Source organism: Marmota marmota, unplaced genomic scaffold (assembly GCF_001458135.2).
Source record: "Marmota marmota marmota unplaced genomic scaffold, marMar, whole genome shotgun sequence".
NCBI lineage: Eukaryota > Metazoa > Chordata > Mammalia > Rodentia > Sciuridae > Marmota > Marmota marmota.
This window is the reverse complement of record NW_026000037.1, coordinates 49,792,441-49,814,604: the sequence shown is the minus strand read 5'-3', so window position 1 is coordinate 49,814,604 and position 22,164 is coordinate 49,792,441. Positions and strand designations below refer to the sequence as shown.

Here is a 22,164-nt window from a genome sequence, read left to right as displayed (position 1 = left end):
TAAAAGTCAATATTTCTTTCACAAACTTTCTGTTGTTTGGGATTTTGACGTCTACAACTTTGTAATAACTGTATCATTTTACAAGCCAAACTTCTCAGTCAGGCATTTCAAACAATAGAATCTGCTCCTGACAGCCCTCCTTACTCACAGGATCTGCAAGCCTCCTTCATTTGCCTACTCTCAAATACCTAAACACACACAACACACACACACACACGACACACAAGCATACACACACACACACACACACAAATTCACACATACACCAACATATAAATATATACCACAAAGAGACTAACTACATTGGATTAACTTTAGATGCTTGCTAAAATTTGGATAGATTCCTGGGCCTTGCCTAGACCTAGAGAACAAAGGGCAAGAATTTGGCCTTTGAACAAGCTTCCTAGGTGGTCCTTAAACAAAATAAAGCCATGAGAACCAGAATCCTTGATCCTGGGCCTTTCAGACTCCAGAACTGTGAGAAAGAGAGAGAGAAAAAAAAAATGCTGTTGTATATTAGCCACCTAGTCTGTAATATTTTGTTATAGCAACCCCAAAAGACAAAGATCTTTAGTCCCTGGCACATAACTATACACTTTCACCAGCTGATCAAACATGTTGGATCACATTTAGAATTCAGCTGACATTGATTTCACAACCTTTAGTGAAAGAATCCATTTCAGCTTCTTGGTGACATGATAACTTCTTCTTGCCAACTAAACTCTTCCCTAAAGACAGGCAATTCACACAGCTCTCCAGGTCTCTGTCAAGGTGGAATCCTTTAGGCTGCATGGTTTTGCTTTTAATATCTTGTGAATTCCCAGAATAAAAGCTTCCACAGAGCCTCTGTCTTCTGTCATAGGAAGGAAGTAAAATCCATCCTGAAGTCAATCAGCATTATCTGGAAATGATATGCTGGCTATGGTAATTATCTCTTCCTCCAGAACAGACAGGCAAAGGTTGACTAAAATGATGGATCTCTTATTTCTAAGTGACTCTTCCTCCTTTAACATTCTCTATTCCTCTTATTTGACATTTAACATGTTTGAATCACTGTGCCTCACTCCAGAACAATTTATTTATAATGTTAGTGTTGAGTTAAACTGCTCCAAAATTTGCTGCAATTGATTACTTTGGGTATTTTAGCTGAGTATCAATCACTTCAAGCCTATTACCTGTCCTCAGACAAAATGAGGAGCCAACCTGTCACCAAAGGGTAGCAATACAGGATGCAGTCTGTACTAGTACTTGTTTTAACTGGAGAACTAATTGTTTCTTTTCTGTAATAAATACAACCATTCATAGAAAAGTGGTTTGGTATTTTTAAAGTTTAATTTCATGATATAATATTGCTAGGTAAAAAATTGCTAGCACATTTAACATATAGTTTCTCTCTTTTGCTCTTTTCAGATTCTAGTCATCATATCCACACTGAAACACACACACACACACATACACACACACACACACACCTCTGCACATATTAAATTTGCATACTTATTTGCAACACTGTTATCAACTATTCCTTAATACTGAACTTAGAGGGGCAAGAAAATAGTTGCAGTCAATTAAATAAAGAAATTTTTTCAAGTACACTAATAAGATGTTAAGTTTGATTTCATGCAATACTGAGTAGATTCTGATTATCTTCAGAGGTTGAGTTCAGTTCAAAGGAACATGCCATAAAATAAAATATTGATGATGTATTTGAAAAATAATTAATGGCAGCCAGTCTATCATTTATGAAAATAGATGCCTCTTTTGGATCCATAGCTACTTAAATACGCATTAAGAAAAAGATGAAAATGGGATAAGGGTATGCATGACTGCACAACAGGATGCACATTTACATTATATTTAGTGTATTTTTGATAAATGTATAATATTAGTGTACATAGTTGATTATAGTCAGATCCTGCATATGCCTCAACAAGAACATAACACCCACTGTAACTCAGCATGACTCACTGTGTTATCCCTGCATAGAACAATAACCCTGTGACCAAATGATTGATCTGAGGTAACTTTCACTCCAGCACAGTTGGATTAAACAGAAAATGCACTTAGGCAGAAATCTTGGTACTCAGAGGCCTGCCACTGTGAAGCCATGCACAACCAAAGCAGTTGCCCATCTATTAAGTACATGGGATGTATGTTTATACTTTATGAAATTAAATTTATATATTGGAAATCTGAGTAAACTGAATTTATTTTAATAAGACATTTCTTTACCAGAGTTTGTATTCAATATCATCCACATAGTCATTTATGAAGTCATTTATAGTATAAACTCTACCAAAGGATTGCAAACTCAGAGTATGTTAGGGTTAAAAGAGAATTTGAGATAACTTAGTTCAACCCACTTATTTTATAATTGAGATAATTTTCTCTACAGTTCTCCATACCCTCTTCTGCAAAGCAGTGCTTTCTAATGAGACACCATTAGATGTCCACAACAATATGAGAAAGATGAAACAATATAAGATAATAAGGTTTTCAATTTATTTTTTAATCTTATTTTAAAAAAGATTAACTTTTATTCTGAATTTGGCTTTTCTAATTTTTTATGACAACTTATTTTACTTTTTAATTTTTACTTGTTATTTTTAGTTATACATGTCAGTAAAATGAATAACGTTGTTTTATGAAATCATCATGATATATAGTCAAATGAAAAATGTTGCTTTTCCTAACATTCATAATTGATTCAACAAAACCTCAGCAACCCTATGTTATATACCATTGCTTTTATAATTTTACTAGAGTATGAAATTCAAGAGTTCAGGAACTACCATTTAAATGCCAATGTAGAATAGAGTCCATTGACTATTTTATAAATGAGATGATTAACAAAATTTATCAATAAGGCATAATTACTTAGAGTCAATTATGAAATGAGGTACATGTAAGGACATTGCTCTTATTTACCATGTAAAATCTGATAAAAAAAACTCAATGTAAATAATACATGTCTTCTACTATTCATATGTGTTCCTGACTGTAAATTTCACATAGTAGTTTTTATCTGCATTTGAAAGAAAAACTGGCATATTTCATAGGGTAGTAGGATGTGAAATCTACAAGAATGAAGAAATCAAGAAGATTGAAGCAGGGCATAATCATTTTATTATACATTTATTAAGCTTTAGGTTATGGAGGAAGTAATACTTCTCATCAGGAGGCATAAACGGGCTTGATTTCCATTTGTTCTTTGTCACTTGAATAATGCTTTTTGTTTCAGTTAGGTTTTATCAAATTCATGCCTCCCCCCTGGAGGCATGGCTAGGAGTCAAAAAATCTGAGTATTTTTCTCCCCAAAATGTCAAAGCTAAAAACATTTCTCATGAGACACAAAGTATAATATCAGCCAAAATGGAATCCAGGGCCATTTAGAATCAAGAGAAATTACCTCCTAAGAAGTTATCACTGTGAAGCGATGCACAAAAATAGGAAGCTAATGAATCTGTAGTTCAAAATTATGCTTGCATCTCAAGTCTTCTAAATAAGCAAGAATGTCATATTTATTTCTTTTCACTTATTTTAGATGATCAAGGTACTTAAAAGATCGAAGGTGATTTTCTTGAATGAACCACATCAGAATTTCTCTGCATTTCTTTAAAATACATTAGCTATTTAAAAAACTTTGACAGTTGTTTAACAAAGAAAGTAAGTTATCTCGCTGATACTCCTAGCCAACTTTTAGTTGTAACTTTCTTGACTATAACAGAATTAGCCTCAGAATTAATTCCATGATTCATCATAGCTTTCAGTAGAATACTTGGTTTGTTTTCTGTCTCAAAGATCCAAGAATATATTATAATTAAATTATAATTTGATTTTTCAAATTTTCTCTTATTATGCAGGTTTCTTTAGTATTTGAGGATAGAATGTATATTCATACCTATTATTAAAATTGTTTTGTTTTTTGTTATAATTTGAACATGAAAAAGATCATTGGATTTTTAGTAATCCAGTTCCCCGTACCATATTTAAGGAATATTTCTGAATCCCAGCAATACATTTTTCAGAGGATCTTTCAGATTTAAAACAACATAAAGTAATTTCTCACATAATCAACAATCTCCCCTCCTTGATGTATTCAATCATCTGGGTCACAGGTTAGTCATTCAATGGAAAACACTATTGAGCACTTATTGTGTGGGCAGCAATGGATGTAGTTTGAAGTACAGAAAATAGAGCGAACAAGCCTAAATTCATCAGACAGCTATCTAGTAAACAATCTAGTTAACAACTCTCTACCCTAATTCATAAAAATTCCTTCTTGCAGAAGTTTGATTTCTCTTGAGCATTTTAATTATGGAAGGAGGAAAAGAAGAAAGCCTGGTGGGAATAAAAGAGGGAAGAAGAAAAAACAGAAAAAAAAAATAGGTAGATGAATACCACCTGATTCTGTGGAATGTATCTTCTTTTACTTCTTATGGCTGTACTGAGTTGGCCGATAGATATCCTAGAATTTTCTGTTTATTGCTATTCTGGGTCCCTAATGAATCTTCTCTGACCTCCAAAAAGAATAAGTCCAGAAGGTAAATGACAGACTTCCAAGAACCTATTACTAAAGTAATGACGTGAGTATATTCCTGCCAAGATTTTACAGACTCTTAACTGAGTCCTTAACCATCAGACATGGCCCAACTAAGTAAGGCTCATCAAGTACGAATTCGATAGTAATGTTACATTTGCTAAGGCTACTTAGATTGAATTTACTCAGCCTCTGAGAGGAAGACATTTCTCTTTTGGAGATTTAGCAAGAAAAAAATATTATTCTTCTTGCTTTTTAAATTTATTTTGAACTGAACATAATAATTGTATATATTTATGGAGAATAATGTGATGCTTTGATAGATGCATCTACTGTGAAATTATCAAAATTATCAAATCAGGCTAATGAACATATCCATCACAAAGCCAAGTTATTAAAAAAACAAAGATTGGGTCTGAGAAAGAGCAGAACTTTTACCTTGTAAATATTTAGAAAATCTCTATCAATAGGGGGAATGTTGTAATAGTGCTTCACTACGACTTCCAGCACATTTCCTGTTAGTTCTCCCATTGATTTATGCCCCATCTTCTCATTAAATATTCCTTCTCTTCCTCTTTTACCCCTGTCTCTCCCCCTCCCTCTCTCTTTTCTCTGTCTCATTTCAGAGAGTTCACAGAAGTCCATTCACACATCTGAGGACAATGATGATTCCTCATGATGTGCTTGCTCACATACATATAAACATGTTTATATTTTTCCCCAGAATTCTATGATTCTCATGGATAGCATTTCTGATTTCTTTTTCTAACATACATTAATCCTTGACATGTAGATTATGCAAACATGGTGAAATCACACTAAGTGTAATTGAATAAGTAAACTGTGCAATTTAAGAAAAATGATGGAATTTCAGTTCCTCAGAGGTCATCTGCTCTGGTTTATTTTGCTATAGGTATCATTTCTATGGTATCTTGGGAAACTTTACAACTGATAGAACCTCCAAAACACTAAATTCACTTTGAAGAAATACCATTTAATTACTTGCAGCAAAATAAGAGAAATTCGTGTAATTTCCAAAGATGCTCGAAAACACTTTCTCAAACCACCCAGCAGATATCACATTCTTAATGATAGATAGTCCATCCAGACCAACAAAAATGTTTGCCAGTCTGGGACACTTGCTTTAGGAAGACATATTCTGTCACTTGTTTTTACTGGGTCCTTTCAAGGTGATTGTGGGAGTTCATAACCCACTTGAATCAAAGTGTCAAATATGATATGCCAAGAAATTTGTAACGTTTTGAACAACCCACAATAAAAAATTTAAAAAAAAAAAAAAAAAAAANAAACACCAAATGCTGAATATTTTCTCTGAGTTAAGGACGCTGATTCATAATGTGGTTGGGGTGGGCATGGGAGGTTTAAATGAGCTTTACATAGGGCAAAGGTGAGGGAGGGAAAGAGAAGGGGAATGGGGGTAGGAAAGATGGTGGAATGAGATGGACATCTTTACCCTGAGTACATGTATGAAGACACGAATGGTGTGACTCTACTCTGTGTACAACCAGAGATATGAAAAATTGTGCTGTATATGTGTAATATGAAATGTAATGCATTCTGTTGTCATATATAACAAATTAAAATTTAAAAATAAAAAAGAATTCCTACTTAAAAAAAAAAAAAAAGACTTTAATAATGAAAAGTTCAATTCCTTAAATTACAATGACAAATGTCCTATGGACTGATATATAATAATTGAGATGTTCAAAAACAAATTTTTACCTTACTAGCAAACTCAATAGTCAACAGACACAACCATCTGTCTTCTGCTCTACCTTTGCATAACTGATTTGCTCCAAGGGTGACATCAGAGACTGAGGTTCAGTAAGTAATTATAATTTACATTGTTTTGTGTAATTTAACTTTGAGCTATTCTAGTTTCATATGCCTAAAATTATAGTAGCAGTAATCACGTGTTGTGTGTTTATGGTAAACAGGGACTGTATGTGAAACTCTGTACATGAATTACCTTAGTTCAAAGCTGACCAGGAGGCAGAGATCACTGTCCTCGCTTGCCATAACTGATATATAAAATTTTCCCTGACAGAACATGGATAGGTAAGAGGGCAGCTCTGTCTCACTTTGTAGCCAGATGAATTCAACAATGTTGGACACATTATGAATTTCTAATCAGTCTGAGTTGTCCTTATTTTCCTTTCTTTATGCCCATCCATGGCTCTCAAACATTTCTGTTTTGGCTTTCATATGATCTTCACATGGACATCCATCTAATCACCTATCTTTCAGAGTAGGCTGCATGTTGTCTTTTGATGGGAAGTGGCATACATCACTGTCTTAAGTCACTATTTTGCCACAGGTGATTAAGACATTATTAAAAACATGTGTACAGACACCTTTGAAATCAAATAGTTTATTCTTCTGGAAACAGTATGTGTAGCAGAAAAACATAGCCTTCATCATCTCAGAGAAATTAGTTAAATACAGGGCTGCTGTTGTAAAAGAGCACAGGTCCTACAGACCAAACAGCCTTGTTTAAATTAGCAAATCTCAGATTTCACATTCGTAAAGTAGAATAAAGGAAATTGTACTGTATTGCCCTGGGGGCTTCCAAAACCAATTATCACAAACATGGTGACATCACACATACATAAATATTTATTCTCTTAGTTCTGAGGGTAAAAGTCCAATGCCAATGTATCAGCAGGGCCAGATCCTCTCTCTGAAGGCTCTAGAGGAAACAGGTTGCAAGTCTTTCTATCAGCTTCTGATATTGTTGGAAATCTTGGTGTTCTTGGCTTGTAGACATCACTCCAATCTCTGCCCCCATCATTACATGATATTCTTACTGTCTCAGCATCAATGGATGAGATAGATAATTCAACTCAGGATACATTAATGTAGAAAACTGAAACAAGACAAAACCATTTGAGGGAAGGAGGGCACTCTGCCTTTAGCAAAGTAAATTAGCAAGCCTTAGATCCACCCTATAGGACTTAGGTACTTGAAGCCTTAGATGCTTCTGACGTCATGCATTGGAAAGAAAAAGAGAGAGGAGGGAAGACATTCCTGCTTCTTAGAAGCTTTGGCCAAGAAGAGCAGCTCATTAGACATAAGAGCATTTCTAGTTGCAAATGGGTCTAGAAAATGCAGTTCTCAACTATGCAGATGCATTCTAACCACAATTCTATTCCACGGAAGAAAGAACAACAAATTTCAGTGCACAGGAGCTGTTTTTAGCCTAATTCTTTCTTTGGTGATTTCCCTGCTTTGCTGTCTCTTGGCTCTTTCTCTTTAAGCTACAAACATGCCCATTCAATGACAATTTTGGGTGATCATTATGCATAACACTGTATATACTAGATACTGTGCAGGGCCTGTGAAATACTAGCTAAGCCTTTTTCTCTATCCCATATTTCATTTATTTCCTAGTGTATTCCCTCTCTCTTTACACTCTAATCCATTTTCCAAAACTTCAGCCACTGCCTCTGCAGGATCTCTAGCTCGGCCTCCTCCAGAGCTCCATCTCAGACCTTCCAACAGCCTGCCAAATGCCTCCCTCCTCCTATTGGCACCAGCACCTGTACTTGGAGTTGTCCTAGCCAAATCTTTATTCTCCTCTCTCATCTTGCAGCTTGCTCCTCAGTCATCTGTACATTTGAAAAAAAAAAAAAAAATCTGCCACAGCCTTACTCATAAACTGGTGTGCGAAGTGTTCCTTTTCTCCATCTTTCTTCTAAAATCAATAAATTTTTAAACAAAGATGAAAGATATGGAGAGAAGGATGCACTGAAGTTTCCATAGGAAAAGAGGAGAGAGAAGCCATGGAAGCAAACATCAGGCCAAAGAGAATCTGTTGTCAGTGTGGCCCAGGGTCTGTGGATTCAGAACCAAGATGCACTATCCAAATGGACATGGGCTTGCTTGGGAGTTAAGAATGTATGATGCTAGAAGAACCTATGTATGCTTGTGAAGTGATTTATGAATGCAATAAGTGTTTAAGATATTTTCTAACCGATTTCTCTCAAATTCTGAACCACATACACCTTAGGAAGTGGATGTTTTTTGTGTTTTTTTTTTTCCTATTACCATATAAAGCACATACAAAACAAAATGCTAAACCTGAGGTTTAACTAAACTTGATTCTATATGATGCTGAGTTTTACAAAATCATACAACCATCCATACCCAATCCAGTACACACATACATACATACACACGCACATAGCCAAATACTTATTTTAATCTAAATCTCAGAAAGTTATTTGAATTTAGAATGCTGCTACAGTGATTCTCCTAATTTTAATATTTTATTTAATTTAAAGATCTTCTCTGTGACAAGTTAGTTTTATTACGTGATTCTTTTTCATCTTTTAATTTGAATATCTGATTGGTCATCAGTGCCTATTTCAATGATAATCTCTCAGGTTTGACTCTACTTCTTAAACAATATGCTGAAAAGCCAAGGGAGTTTAAATCCTTCCTGATGCTGTATAATCTATCCGATTCATTTTGTTACTGAGTACTCTTTCCAATAGATAAAAATACAGCTAGCCTATTAGTTAAGTGCAAGTCCCAAGTAAAAGATAAATACCAGATGAGCAGTCTCTACCAACACCTCAGCATGGCGTTTAACAGCTGCCAAAAGTACTGTATAATCTTTTGGAAGGCTTAATCGTTCCCTATTGCACTTTTCAAAAGAGAAGAGTAGTTATTAATCCTGTGTTCTCACAAAATTTTCACAGTAGATCTTCATTGAATAAATAGTGCTGTTTCATATAAAGATTTTGGTTTTATATAACACATAACTGTTAGAGGTTAAACAAATAGCAATGTGCTAGGGGAAAAAACTGTATTTGGTAAAGAAATATTTTAGTCTGTATTAAACTGTACATTTAATTGGTGGTTTCAGGAAAAAGAAAATAGAAATGTCTTTCTGAAGATTGTGGAGTCTCACTTTTTTCATACAATGAGAATTTTCCCCCTGTTTTTTGTGGTTTTTTTTTTTTCCTTTTATCTCTCCTGAAAAAAAAAAAAGTTTTATAATAGTTCATTTAATCGTGCTTTAACTTTCTAAAATATGTGATTTTTCAAATGTGTGGGAGAAGTTGGCTTTCTTAAGGGAATTTAATACACTGAGTAACAGCTTTTTCCTACATAGTCACTGGTCTCTTAGAATTCTATGCACATTAATTAAATGAATATATACCTATCTAATATTTTATTTCCAAAAACGGTTGTTGCAAAGTACTATCATAATTAACCTTAACTTATTAACTTAATAAATTAAAATTTATTTTAATTTTATATTTAATTTTATATTTATTTCCAAAGTGATATTAACATTGTGAAAATGTATTTGAATTTGGACCACTAAAATAAAAATAAAACAATTAGAACAACGTAAAGGAATATATATATATATATATATATATATATATATATATATATTTATATTGTAATTCTAAACTCATAGTTTTATGGGAAAACAAACTATGATTAATGAAATAACAGTTTTTTAAACAAAAAAAAATGAAACGTTTTGATACTTAAAGTGACCAATCTTTCTAGAAATGAATTTTAAAAGAAATATATAATGCAAATATCTACTAAAATGACATTAAACAGTGTAAACATTTAATCTGGTGGTAATTTTATGAGAAAAATGCAAACATAAACTTCTGCATTTAATTCAGAATGATAGTCTAAAATTGTAATATGAAACTCTAAAAAAATCTATTTCAATAAGACACTTCATATTATAAGTCTCTAAGATGTGTCTGTATTTTAATCTAACTTGATGAGCCATGCCATGAAGTATCTTATACTAAGAGAAAAAAGCAGATGCAGTACACACTTCCAACTAGTTTCCCAAACATGATTTGTCCCAGCCACCAATTTCATGGAAATGTAGCAGCAAACAGTCAAGGTTCCACAAAATCTGAGTTATATAAAGTCTATGTAGCTGAATGGAGAGCCACATAGTATGAGTAAGCATTCTGCTCTGTAAACAAGGACAAAAACACACCCAATAAGGAACCAATGCAATTCTGATATGTGTATTCCATGATATTTATAAAAATAGTTATTTTAATCTAGGAATTTCTATCCTCTACACTGAGATACTAAGAAAAGAGTATCACAAGTTCAAAGTCAGCATAGGAAACTTAGGGAGACTCTAACTCAGAAGACATAAAATATAAAAAAGGGCTGAGGATATAGCTCAGTGGGTAGAATGCTTGCATAGCATGTGCAAAGCCCTGAGTGCATCCTCTGTACAGAAAAATAGAAAGGAAGGTTGGGGGCAGGGAGCAAGCAAACAAAATTAGAAAGAAAATATATTCTCATTTATTGTATGCATTTCTGGATGAGATTCTAGACTTGTTTTTTAAGTGTTTATTTTGAAACATTTTAAACATATAGAATAGTATCTAGTCACCTATTTCCAATATAAATGAACATACAGCCTACATTATTGCATATAATCAGAACTCCTCTCCCCATGCTCCAGACTATATTAAAGAAAATCTTCAGTATTATAACATTTCATCGACAAATACTTCACTCCATACTCCTAAAAGGTAAAGGCCATTTTTTAAAATATATATAACTACAGTGTCACCCTACCTAAAAAAAAAAATTGTCACCAAGTCCTGCAATAGTTTGTTTCCAAAACCAGTATAATTTTGTATATTTTAATTATAATTACGTATAATTTTGTTCCCAAAACCAGTATAATGATTTCTTCCCTTCCACAATCATGTCAGTCTCTTGTCAAGAGGTAGGGAATATTCCCTTACTTCCTTAAATCTGGGCTGGCCTGCCTCTGCTTTGGCCAATAGACTATGAAAGAAATGCTGCTGTAACAATGTAATTCCAAATCTGGACCTTAAGAAAACTTAAAAGTTTCTATTTCGTTTGGGACTCCTAAGTCTCCACATAAGATGTATTGCTATCCTGCTGAAGAGACCACAGAAGGGGTGGGGAGAATCCACTCACTCCTGAATCTTGGGTGAGCCCAATCTGCCAATTATCCCCACCAAGTTTCTAGACATGTGAATGAAACCTTCTTGAGTTTTCCACATAAGCTCAGCTACCAGCTAAATTTCACTAAATAACCCCAAATGACATCCTGTGGAGCAAACTTATTGTCCAGGCATGGCCAAACTCAATTTTTTATCCATAAAATCAATAATAATAATATTACTACTCTTTTGAATGATGAAAATTTGGTTCAGTTTGTTACAAAGAGTAGATAACTGAGACAATTTTTAGTATTTTCAGTATCCAGTCAATGTTTAACTTCCTCCCATAGATTTATAAATATTTGGGTTTTAGTTTATTTGTTTAGATTATGATATAGGAAGTAACCCTAGAACTCTAAACAATAATGAAAATATTTTACATGCATGTAAATATTTTTAATTTTATTAGCTAATTTTATAGAAATTATGTGATTTGATATGCTAGCTCTCTATAGACAAGTGACAGGCAAAGATTACTATCCTCATCACACTGATGGAAAAAACTAAAGTTGAGAGAATTTAACAATTCTGTCTGGAATTCAAAGTCAGGTCTTCAAATTTACAGTCTAGTGATCTTTCCTTTATGTCAACGTTGGTTGAGGTTTCAGAGATTTATATTACCATGGTTGACTCTAATAAGACTTATTATTGGAACCAAAGGGAAGAAAGGTTTCTGTAATTCTCATCCTTATATACTGAGAAAATTTTATTTCACAAATGTTTTCCATCTTCTCCATCTCTGCTACCTACTCCCTGGTGTACATCTCTTGGAATGACAAAATCTTAAATTGACCTCTAAGTCTTTGGTCCTGACCACCTTTGGTTTCTTCTCCATTTTATTTCCTGATTCATCTGTCTAAAATCAAACACAGCCACCTTTCTTCCCTGCCTAGTAACATTTAACAGTTCTCCAACTGATATCCATGGAAAGGGATATCTGAAAGAGCCATAAGTCCTATTTAACAATCTTAAAATTTCCTGTATTTTGTTGAAACAATAAAGCAAAACTATACTCATCTGAATCATTAACATTTTCACCTAGTAACAATATTGCCATTGACTTGACATCAGTGCCCAAGACTAAATTTGGATTTATAGTGGGACCTCATAGTGCTAAAGCACGCAGTATAAATAAATGGGTTTTTTTTTACGTTATTTGTTAGTAAAAGTCTGGTGACAATGGATCATATAATACATGCACAGTCATGCAGAAGTCAAAAGAACCTGCACATAATATTTGGTATCATACCAATTAATACCAATTCATTGTCAAAACATGCTCCATTCTACATACCAAATAGCTATAGTTCTGTATCAATAGACATGTTAGAATATAACAAACTGTCTTTTAAATCCAGTTCTGAATATAAGTTGACTAGATAATCACTTAATGTAAAATTAAATAATGCCATAAAGTTAATTTTCAATAAACAAAAGTTCTTAAAGTTTTCAAGGAATGCTATTTAAATGGACCTTCAAAGCCTAGGAGAATAACAGCTTGCCTTAAGATTTAGGTTAGGTTATCCTGACACAGCAATTAAATATTTGAAGTCTATAACAGCATTTTGACAACATACTTTTGCAAAAAGTCTTTTAGATTAGAATACATTTTTTCATATTTAATAAATAACATAGCCCCAAGTTCAATGATTTTTGACCTAGAAAAATATCAGATATTTGTTTTCATTTTTTGTCATTATATTAAGGGCTACAGTAATGACATACCACAAACTAGGTATCTTAAAACAATGGAAGCTTATTCTTTCACAATTCTGGAGTTTAGAAATTCAAAACCAAGGTATTGGCAAGGTGAATTCCTTCTGGAAGTTCTGAGGGTAAATCTGTTTCCTACCTCTCTTAGTTTCCTATTGCTACAGTCAATCCTTGGCATCCCTTGGCTTGCAGCTGTCTCTGCCCCATTAGCATGCAGAATTCTCCCTTTGTGTTTTTGTCTCTTTGTCCCAAATTCTCTTTTCATTTAAGGATATCAATTATTGGAGTTGGGTCCATCTCAAACCATGAGGACTTTGTCTTTATTTGATTATACCTGTAAAGACCCTATTTCCAAATAAGGTCACATTCACAGGTACCAGGGATTAGAACTTCAAAATATATTTTGAGGGTACACAATTTAACCTAGAAGAATCATACCAAGAAGTATAAACATGAAATTTTAACCTAGTCTTATTTTTAACATATTTGCTATTATGAATAAAAATAAAATAAATCATTATTAGGGTTCTGAAATCTTTTCCTTTAAAAGAACTCTGTATGTTATTTAAGAGTGAAAAAAAACATTGTCTTAGACCTGGTAATGCTGTAATCCCAACAGCTTGTGAGGCCAACATAAGAAGATCACAAGTTCAATACCAGCCTCAACAACTTGGCAAATTAGCAAGAACCTGTCTCCCAATAAAAAATATAAAAATAGCTGGGGATGGGACTCAGTGGTTAAGTGCCCCTAGGTTCAATACCTGGAGAAAAAAAAAAAAAAAAAAACACTGACCTAAAGTTCAAAACCTCTGCTTGCTATTATGTCACAGTGGACCTTCAGCAGCCTTGTCCTGGCCTTCTCCACTGCTATCCTCCACAACTGTTTCCCTTCTTACATTTTATCTTTCGGCAAAATAGAAGACTGTTTATAATTTCTCAACACATACAACATTATTTTATGCTTCATTAACCTTGTTCATGTTCTACCTCTTCCAACTTCCCCATCCCCCAGCTATGTATGTCCTATATATCCCTCATCACTTCCAACTCAGTGTCAGTTCAACTGCCATGTTTTAATGAAAGTCTTCTGGGAAGATCATGCCCCCTCAGCATCACCACCAGCTCCATACACTGAGCAAAGTGGCCACTGTTGTGGAATCAGGGCTCTCATTTCCTGCACATCTCCTTCCCAATAGACCATGAATTCCATGGTGTCAGGAACAGTGTCTTCCCCAATTTTAGTCTCTTGCTCTTACTAAAGTGGTCATCTAAATATTAAAAGATTGTGTATCTAGATGGGATAGGAAGAGTTCTAGCCAGTTTTTACTTACAGGGAAGTTTCCATAACACTGCATGCATTCTAATTCATACTTATGCCATAGCATGTATTGTGTGAGAGGTTGACATCAGAAGCATGTCAATTAAGCAGTGAGGAAGCTCAGATAAATATCTGTCTTTAAAAATGACTTCTTTGAGTCTCTTTGAGTGATTGTGTAACCCTTTTTATGGGGAAAAGTGTGAATTTAGGGATTTATTAAGAACTAAGCAGTTTAAGCCAGCTATGGTGGCACACATCTGTAATACCAGTGGCTCAGGGGGCTGAGGCAAGAGTATCACAAGTTCAAAGCCAGTCTGGGCAACTTAGACCCTGTCTCAAAATAAAATTTAAAAATTTTAAAAGGACTAGGGATGTTGGTCATATGTATTGCTATATTCACCCCTTACTTGGCAGCCTTCCTACTCAAAGACAGAGAAGAACAGAAAAGGCGAGAATGTGGTTATTCTTGTAGCCCTCTGAATGTGGTAGACTTGATTGTGGATATTATGTTTATCATAGATATTCTAATAAACTTCAGGACTACTTATGTGAATCAGAATGAAGAAGTGGTAAGTGATCCTGCTCGGTGGTAGAGCATGCCTGAGTTGAATCCCTAGTACAAGGTAGAAAGGGAAAGGAAGGGAAGGGGAAGGGAAAGGAGAGGGAAAGATCTAAGCAACTCAAAAGTTTCACCTTGTTTTGCTAGAATACTCTGTATTCATAGGTGGGTCTACTGGAAGAGAACCTGGAAAGATAAAACAGGTCCATATTTTTAGATGACTTTGAAAGCCAAAATAAGGTTTTGGATTTTACCTTGTACAACCTGACAACCTGTGTAGCCCCCTGGTGATTGAGAAAGGGACATTACATGATGTAATACCACCTTAAGAGGTGATCCATTCTTCCAGACCAAAATGTCATGCCACCCATTTTCTAATCTAAACACAATGGGATCAGAGTTCTATTAATATGCACTTATTAACTAATAGACAATACAAACATTTTTCCTATTAGGATTCTGAAACTTGTATACTTATATATTTGCATATCTTAAATTCTGAGGATTTTCAATATTTCATGAATATGAAATCATTTTATCTTCCATATTTTTCTTTTGCCAATAATTAGCTCCTGTCATCTCCTAATAGCTTAAAATATAGTCCTATATCCTCCATACACTGGTTGGTTCAGATTTACTCTGGGCTGATTAATGATCAGGTCCAAATTTTTATTCATTTTTTTAATGTATTAAATCAATTTGACATGTAAAAGCAGTTTTAACTATTTTACCTGGATTCTTGTGTTATATTTAAGTTGCGTTTTATCTCATTTGGGACTAACATCTCAGGTCCTTCGTAAATAGGGATGGTAACTTGTTATAGGATGGGAAAAGTATGAGATATAACAATAAAAGTGATTCAAAATTGATATTTTCCAAGATAGTTCATTACTCTGGTCAAGATAAAACCAACACGGATAGAATTGCCAAAAACACACAAAACTCTCTGTCTAACCAACAGGGGATTACTTCAGATCCATGACTCAAAGCCCATGATGCATCAGCAGTTTAGATGAATGTAGTCTAAGAAAATGTTCTTGGCAACATTAACATTTCAAATGGAGCCATTGGTATGTATAGGGCATTGACAGTGTGACACTATAAACTCACAATTCCCTTAAAATGGCTCTCTATCTGCCACTATGTAGCTATATAACCTTTCTATTTGACTTTGGTTTTTGAAATTCATCTAAAATCCCAAAATCATGGATTTGTCTACTTAGCAGGGTACAACTCAAGTTTACCTCTTATTTTTTCAGATAAACTAAAACTCTAAAAGGGGAAACTGTTTTGGTTTACCCCCTTGCCTTATTAAGTAGAATAAAACTTAAGACGTTTGTATCCCTTGGTGGCTAAGAATCTTGCAACATTTCCATATCAATATTCTGAACATCTACTAGCAGCATTTTCTTTTTATGATTCTCTAAATTTCATGGAAAAGTTTGGATGAAAGTATATTCAACCCAGACATAAAATACCCTCTTACCGTTTAGGGAAAAGACTGCTTTTTGTTTATTTTAATCTGTTTTATGTGCTCCCTTACCCCATGCTAAAATCAAATTACAAGTGAGAAAATTTGCATAAGTAAAGATTTAAATAAATTGTAGTTAATTTATCAAAGTTTAACATAAATCAAGTATAGGTAAACCGAACATGAGACCATGGATCCAAGTATATTTTTTATGTTCATTATAGTCAGTCTGTTCCTAGATTTGAAAACTGAATTATTACTTATATCAAAACTGATTTTAGGGTTTTTTTAAAAACAGTCATTTAATTTTAATTCTGTGAAGTAATGTGTTTCAAAGGAAACAATAACCCTTCCTCAGTATTTCAGGAATAATATTATTACTTTGCAGTGAATTTATCCAGAAATACCAGTGAGGTTTTTTTGAAGTGAATATAAAACATTGTTGCAGTTTATATGAATTTCATTTAAATGGACTTCCTGTTTTCATATGCACATCAAAATTACATGAATTCTTTCTAATAGATTTTGCTATATAATTTCCTTCATTTTTATAGGTTTCATATTAAATAATGATATTTTTATGTAGTATGTGTTTTTCTTTTCTGTGTTTAGGTCCTTTCTTTGGGAGCAGATGTCCTACCAGAATATAAACTGCAGACACCACGAATCAACAAGTTTACAATATTGCACTACAGCCCTTTCAAGGCAGTCTGGGATTGGCTTATTCTGCTGTTGGTCATATACACTGCTATATTCACCCCCTACTCGGCAGCCTTCCTACTCAATGACAGAGAAGAACAGAAAAGGCGAGAATGTGGTTATTCTTGTAGCCCTCTGAATGTGGTAGACTTGATTGTGGATATTATGTTTATCATAGATATTCTAATAAACTTCAGAACTACTTATGTAAATCAGAATGAAGAAGTGGTAAGTGATCCCGCCAAAATAGCAATACACTACTTCAAAGGCTGGTTCCTGATTGACATGGTTGCAGCAATTCCTTTTGACTTGCTGATTTTTGGATCAGGTTCTGATGAGGTAAGAGCGGCTTAAAAAAATCTTATTTTCTGAAAGATTGCAATTATAAAAGTAAATCTACTTTCATTTAAAAATGGTTGCTTTACATACTTTCTGTATTGCACAGATGAAATTCATTTTCACTTTGAAATGTTATAAAATGAAATGGAACTATTTTTTCCATTGCAAATAATTTAAATTCCTTCTATTTTTGCTAAGAGATGCAAAATACATTCCATTCTTTAACCAATAAGTTAAGCTTTGAGACACATAACACATAGCACATTCCCAGGATGTAAAATGTCTACATATTAAGTTTGTGGGTGTAAAACTGTCAAACATTAAGAATGTTGCTTTCCTTCTTATTATTGTAGTTTGGTTCTTCAGATTATGTGGAAGAAAGAATCTTCTGAAATGTCTTGTGCAAAACCCCTATCTCTTAAATAACATCCATGCTCATATGTTCCAAATATCTTATAAAATTGTAAATTTAAAGAAATATGAGTTGTGTATGCATATTGAGTGATTTGGGGGGATAGAGGGTCGATAATTATAATCAGATTCTGAAAGGATTTTTTCATCCAAAAAATTAAGTTCTCCAAAGGGCCCCCCCATTTAATTGCCCCCAATTTTTTTTTATAAATTCCCTGGGTTGAATACTATTAAAATTACAAAAGGTCTGAAAGTAGTTCTAAAGCAGTATATTAAGAAAAAGTGAACTCAATGTGTTGAATTTTTTTTTCTTTTTCTTTTTTTTTTTTTTTTTTGGTAGTGGTAGGAATTGAACCCAGGGCCTTGTGCATACAAAGCAAGCACTTCATCAATATCTATATCCCCAATCCAATGTGTTGAATTTTTAAAAAGGTAGTATCTTTTCTGCCTAAAAACAATACATCATCTCTTGTTGTTATTGTTGTTTTTAAGTAAGTCTACATATAGTAGCCTTTGAAGGCCTCAGACAAGAGACTCTTTCTGCCATGGAGAATCAATAGGTATAGATTTTAACATTCTTTTTCCTGCAGAACATGCTGGTGAAACTGTGGGTCAGTTAAGAGCAGAGTAGTGGAAGATGATATTCTTGCTGGATTCTGCAAATATTAAACAAAGTCCCAAGTCTGACTTTCTTCATCAGTAAAGAATAATAATGTTACCTTCTTCTCTTCAGTCATTGTTTTTAAGACTTTAATGAGGTAATACATGTGCAAATCAGCAAAGTCCTAAAAAAAAATATCAACTGCCACTAAAGTAGATAAAGTTTTAATAGCTATTCTTTTCAGTTTTAACTAAAGAAAAGGAAGGGAAATATTTCATAATTATCTGAGTTTCTTTCAATGGGAGATCCATGTAATCACATCACGATAGTCCACACTGATAAACAATAGAATAAAACTTCATTTTTTCCAATGTTAAAAAATATACACCAATAGCAAATTAAAATTTAAATAAATTAATGAATAAGCAAATGGAATTCTTAGGGGAAAGTGATATACTCATTGTATTCAATCAATAATCATTAAATCAGTGAATATTTAGGTATGCTTATTATCGTCATTAATTCTAATTTATAGAATTTTTTAAATATTTGTTTTGTAGGTGTTGATGGACACAACACAATGCCTTTATTTTTATGTGGTGCTGAGAATCAAACCCGGGTCCCGCCCATGCTAGGCGAGCCCTCTACCGCTGAGCCACAATCCCAGCCCTAATTTAAAGAATTAAGTACGAGTTTGGTTTAATTTCAGTTAATGTTTCACTTGAAAATAATAAAATTGCATTAAAACATGTAATTCAGACAATCACTGTTTCAAACAGGACTTCCTTTGAATAATCTGAAACAAGAGAGTATTTATGAGATTCACCTCAGTTACAGGATGAAATAGTTTTGTGAAAAGAGGAAGCCTAGACCACATCTCTTATGAACTATCAAGGAAAAGGCGAATTTTGCCTCACAGAGACTGAGGCCACCCCACAGTTCATGAAGAATTTCGTGAGCACCCCTATGTTCTCATAGCTGTTACTCAGTCTGTTTAAGAAGTGGAATGATATGGGAAAGATCATGGCTTTGGAGTCAGATAGGCCTGGGTTTGATTCTCTTCTGTGCCACTTACTTGATGTTATTTAATCTATTTAAGACTTTATTTGTTTTCTGTAAAATAGTTAAAAATGAGTTCTTGTGATTTTTTAAAAATTAAGTTGAATTTATATGAAAAGACTAGACCAGGTGAAGTTACACAGTAATTTTTTGCTAGTGGTTCCTTCTCTTCCTCTTCTACTCTTTGGATTAATATCTCTGATAGCTAATAAAAATCTCCCTTTAAAAACTTATATCAAATCACATTAACCCACAAATTTAAATAAATTTAATTCCATCAATTTATTTAACAAATAAAAACTGTTAATGTGTATTCATGTGTTAATGTTGATAAATTACATTAACAGTGTTAATGTACAACAGTTATTACATTAACCAGCTGCAACTTAAAGGAATTCTGGAGAAATGAGAGAGAAAAAGTAAATGGTTTTGAGTATAGTAACTGGGTTGTAAAGAAAAGGAACACAGAATATGATGGGGTGAAGTAGATAGACATAAAATACATCAAATATGGAAGGGTACTGGAGGGCACACGTGGGAATCAGACATCAGGTACATCAAGATACCTTTCAGCCATAGAAGGGTAATGAGACAAGTGATGGACTTGGGCTACCTTTTATTTTTCACAGGAATGGCAATGAAGATGCTCCTTTAACATATAAATTATGCTGTATAGTTATAATCAGGCTTTCCAGTTCACAGTGCTATTTCAGAATAATTTTTTTTTCAAAAGTGTACATTATACAATAAGTGCATTATAGATATTCAGCATCCAATTTTGTTTCTGACAAAGAAAGAAAAGAATTACTTCCAGAGCAAAGGATATCTTAAATTTAAATAGAGTAATGTGGGGAGTTTTGTCACAAGAATAGAAGAAAAAATAAAAACTTTGAGATTTTGGACATAAGATAGAATGATAAATTTTAGTGATTAAACTAGTGATCGCTCTGATGAGAGATCATGTAGTCTCTTGATTTTCAAATTGCAAATTCATTAAGATGCCTCAGAAAGTCCCAAAGGCCCTTAAGCGTAGACAGCAAAATGAACTGGTTAGATGCAGAGCAACCTCCACTATTAAATAAAAAATAAATAAATAAAACTTGGTTTTATCTCCTTTACTAATTAGAATTCTGTATAAAAATTTTAAAAGTTGACCTAATCCATTTTTCCACTTCCAGAAAAGATTATGGTATCCTCCTCCCCAAGTAGAATGGTTAATTTAATAAACATTTGCCAAGAACTTAACCTTGTGCCAGTCAATAAGGGAAACCCTGGCTTTACAGAAGAGAATAAGACGAGAACCCAAGTTCAGGAAGTTTGCAGTCTAGAAGGGGAGACCAGCAGGTAGGCACATAAGATAATATCTAATAAATACTTTAATAACACCATTTACAAGGGACACACATAGAGGGAGTTCCTGATAACTTGTAGGAATTTTTCAGTAGGAAAGGGTAGAAGGATCATTCTAGTTAGAGGGGAAACCCATTAGAAGCATGGACCTATAAAGGTTCCCAACCCTATCAGACCTAACATGTACATTCAATAACAAACATTTTATAATGCACCCTTTATTGTTAAATAAAATAACATATAATAGTTACATGCCTAGTTTACCCTACCCTTAATAAAAGAGAATAAAAGGAATATTATCTGTAACAAAATAGTATCTTTTTGAGTATATAAATGCCTCGGGCATGTGTACATTAAATAATATAATGAAGTTCTCAGGAGCTTTTACATAGATTTAATGAGTAAGCTTGTATTTAAACAAAAAAAATCAATATTCAACTGAATATTATTGTATTTTTCTTTATATTTGCATCCAGTAAGGATTGAAAATTTGTGCCTATGGTTACATGTATGCATATGGATAGGTGTATATTGTCCCATATACAGCCCAGAACTCTGCATCTATGACAAGCACACATGTAGACTGATGATATGATGTAGTACACAACTACCACAAAACCTGCTGTCATTGAAGATATCACTTTATGAGGCAGTAAACCAGTCTTAGTCAAGATTCAAATAAAATGAGCTAGTCATCTCTCAATTTACATGGTAGCTAAATTCCTGGAAAGTTTAATGAATATTAAAATGCACCAAGGTAAATTTCTTCTTATATTTAAAACCAAGTTTCAAGGATGAATGACTAAGTTTGGTTTTTGCATATACAAACGACTGGTAGGACACTGAAAAGTTACATAGCACATGGACAATTTCTGTTATTGTTGGAGACTGTTGCAGACATTACAGGATTTCCACCTACCTCATTATATTAGCAAATTAAGAAAAAAATCAAGAGGATTGTGTCAAATATGGTAAAGATAAAAGGTACAAGAGGGACTGAAAGTAAATCACTGAGTCGGGTATGCAGTAATGATATTAATTAGGTGCAATATTGGCTACAATGCCAAACTGAAGTGGCTTCAAGAAATGGCAATAACAGA

General features: G+C 33.6%; 1 protein-coding gene across 3 annotated transcripts in view; it reads left to right on the top strand.

The window, feature by feature from the left end:
- Kcnh7 (potassium voltage-gated channel subfamily H member 7) overlaps window positions 1–22,164 on the top strand; it is a 467,079-nt gene that overhangs the window by 366,588 nt on the left and 78,327 nt on the right. For all 3 annotated transcript variants that reach the window (XM_015478970.2, XM_048812385.1, XM_048812384.1), the window contains one exon: window positions 17,218–17,643. In XM_015478970.2, coding sequence (XP_015334456.1) covers window positions 17,218–17,643 — 426 coding nt within the window. The remainder of the gene's footprint in view (window positions 1–17,217; window positions 17,644–22,164) is intronic.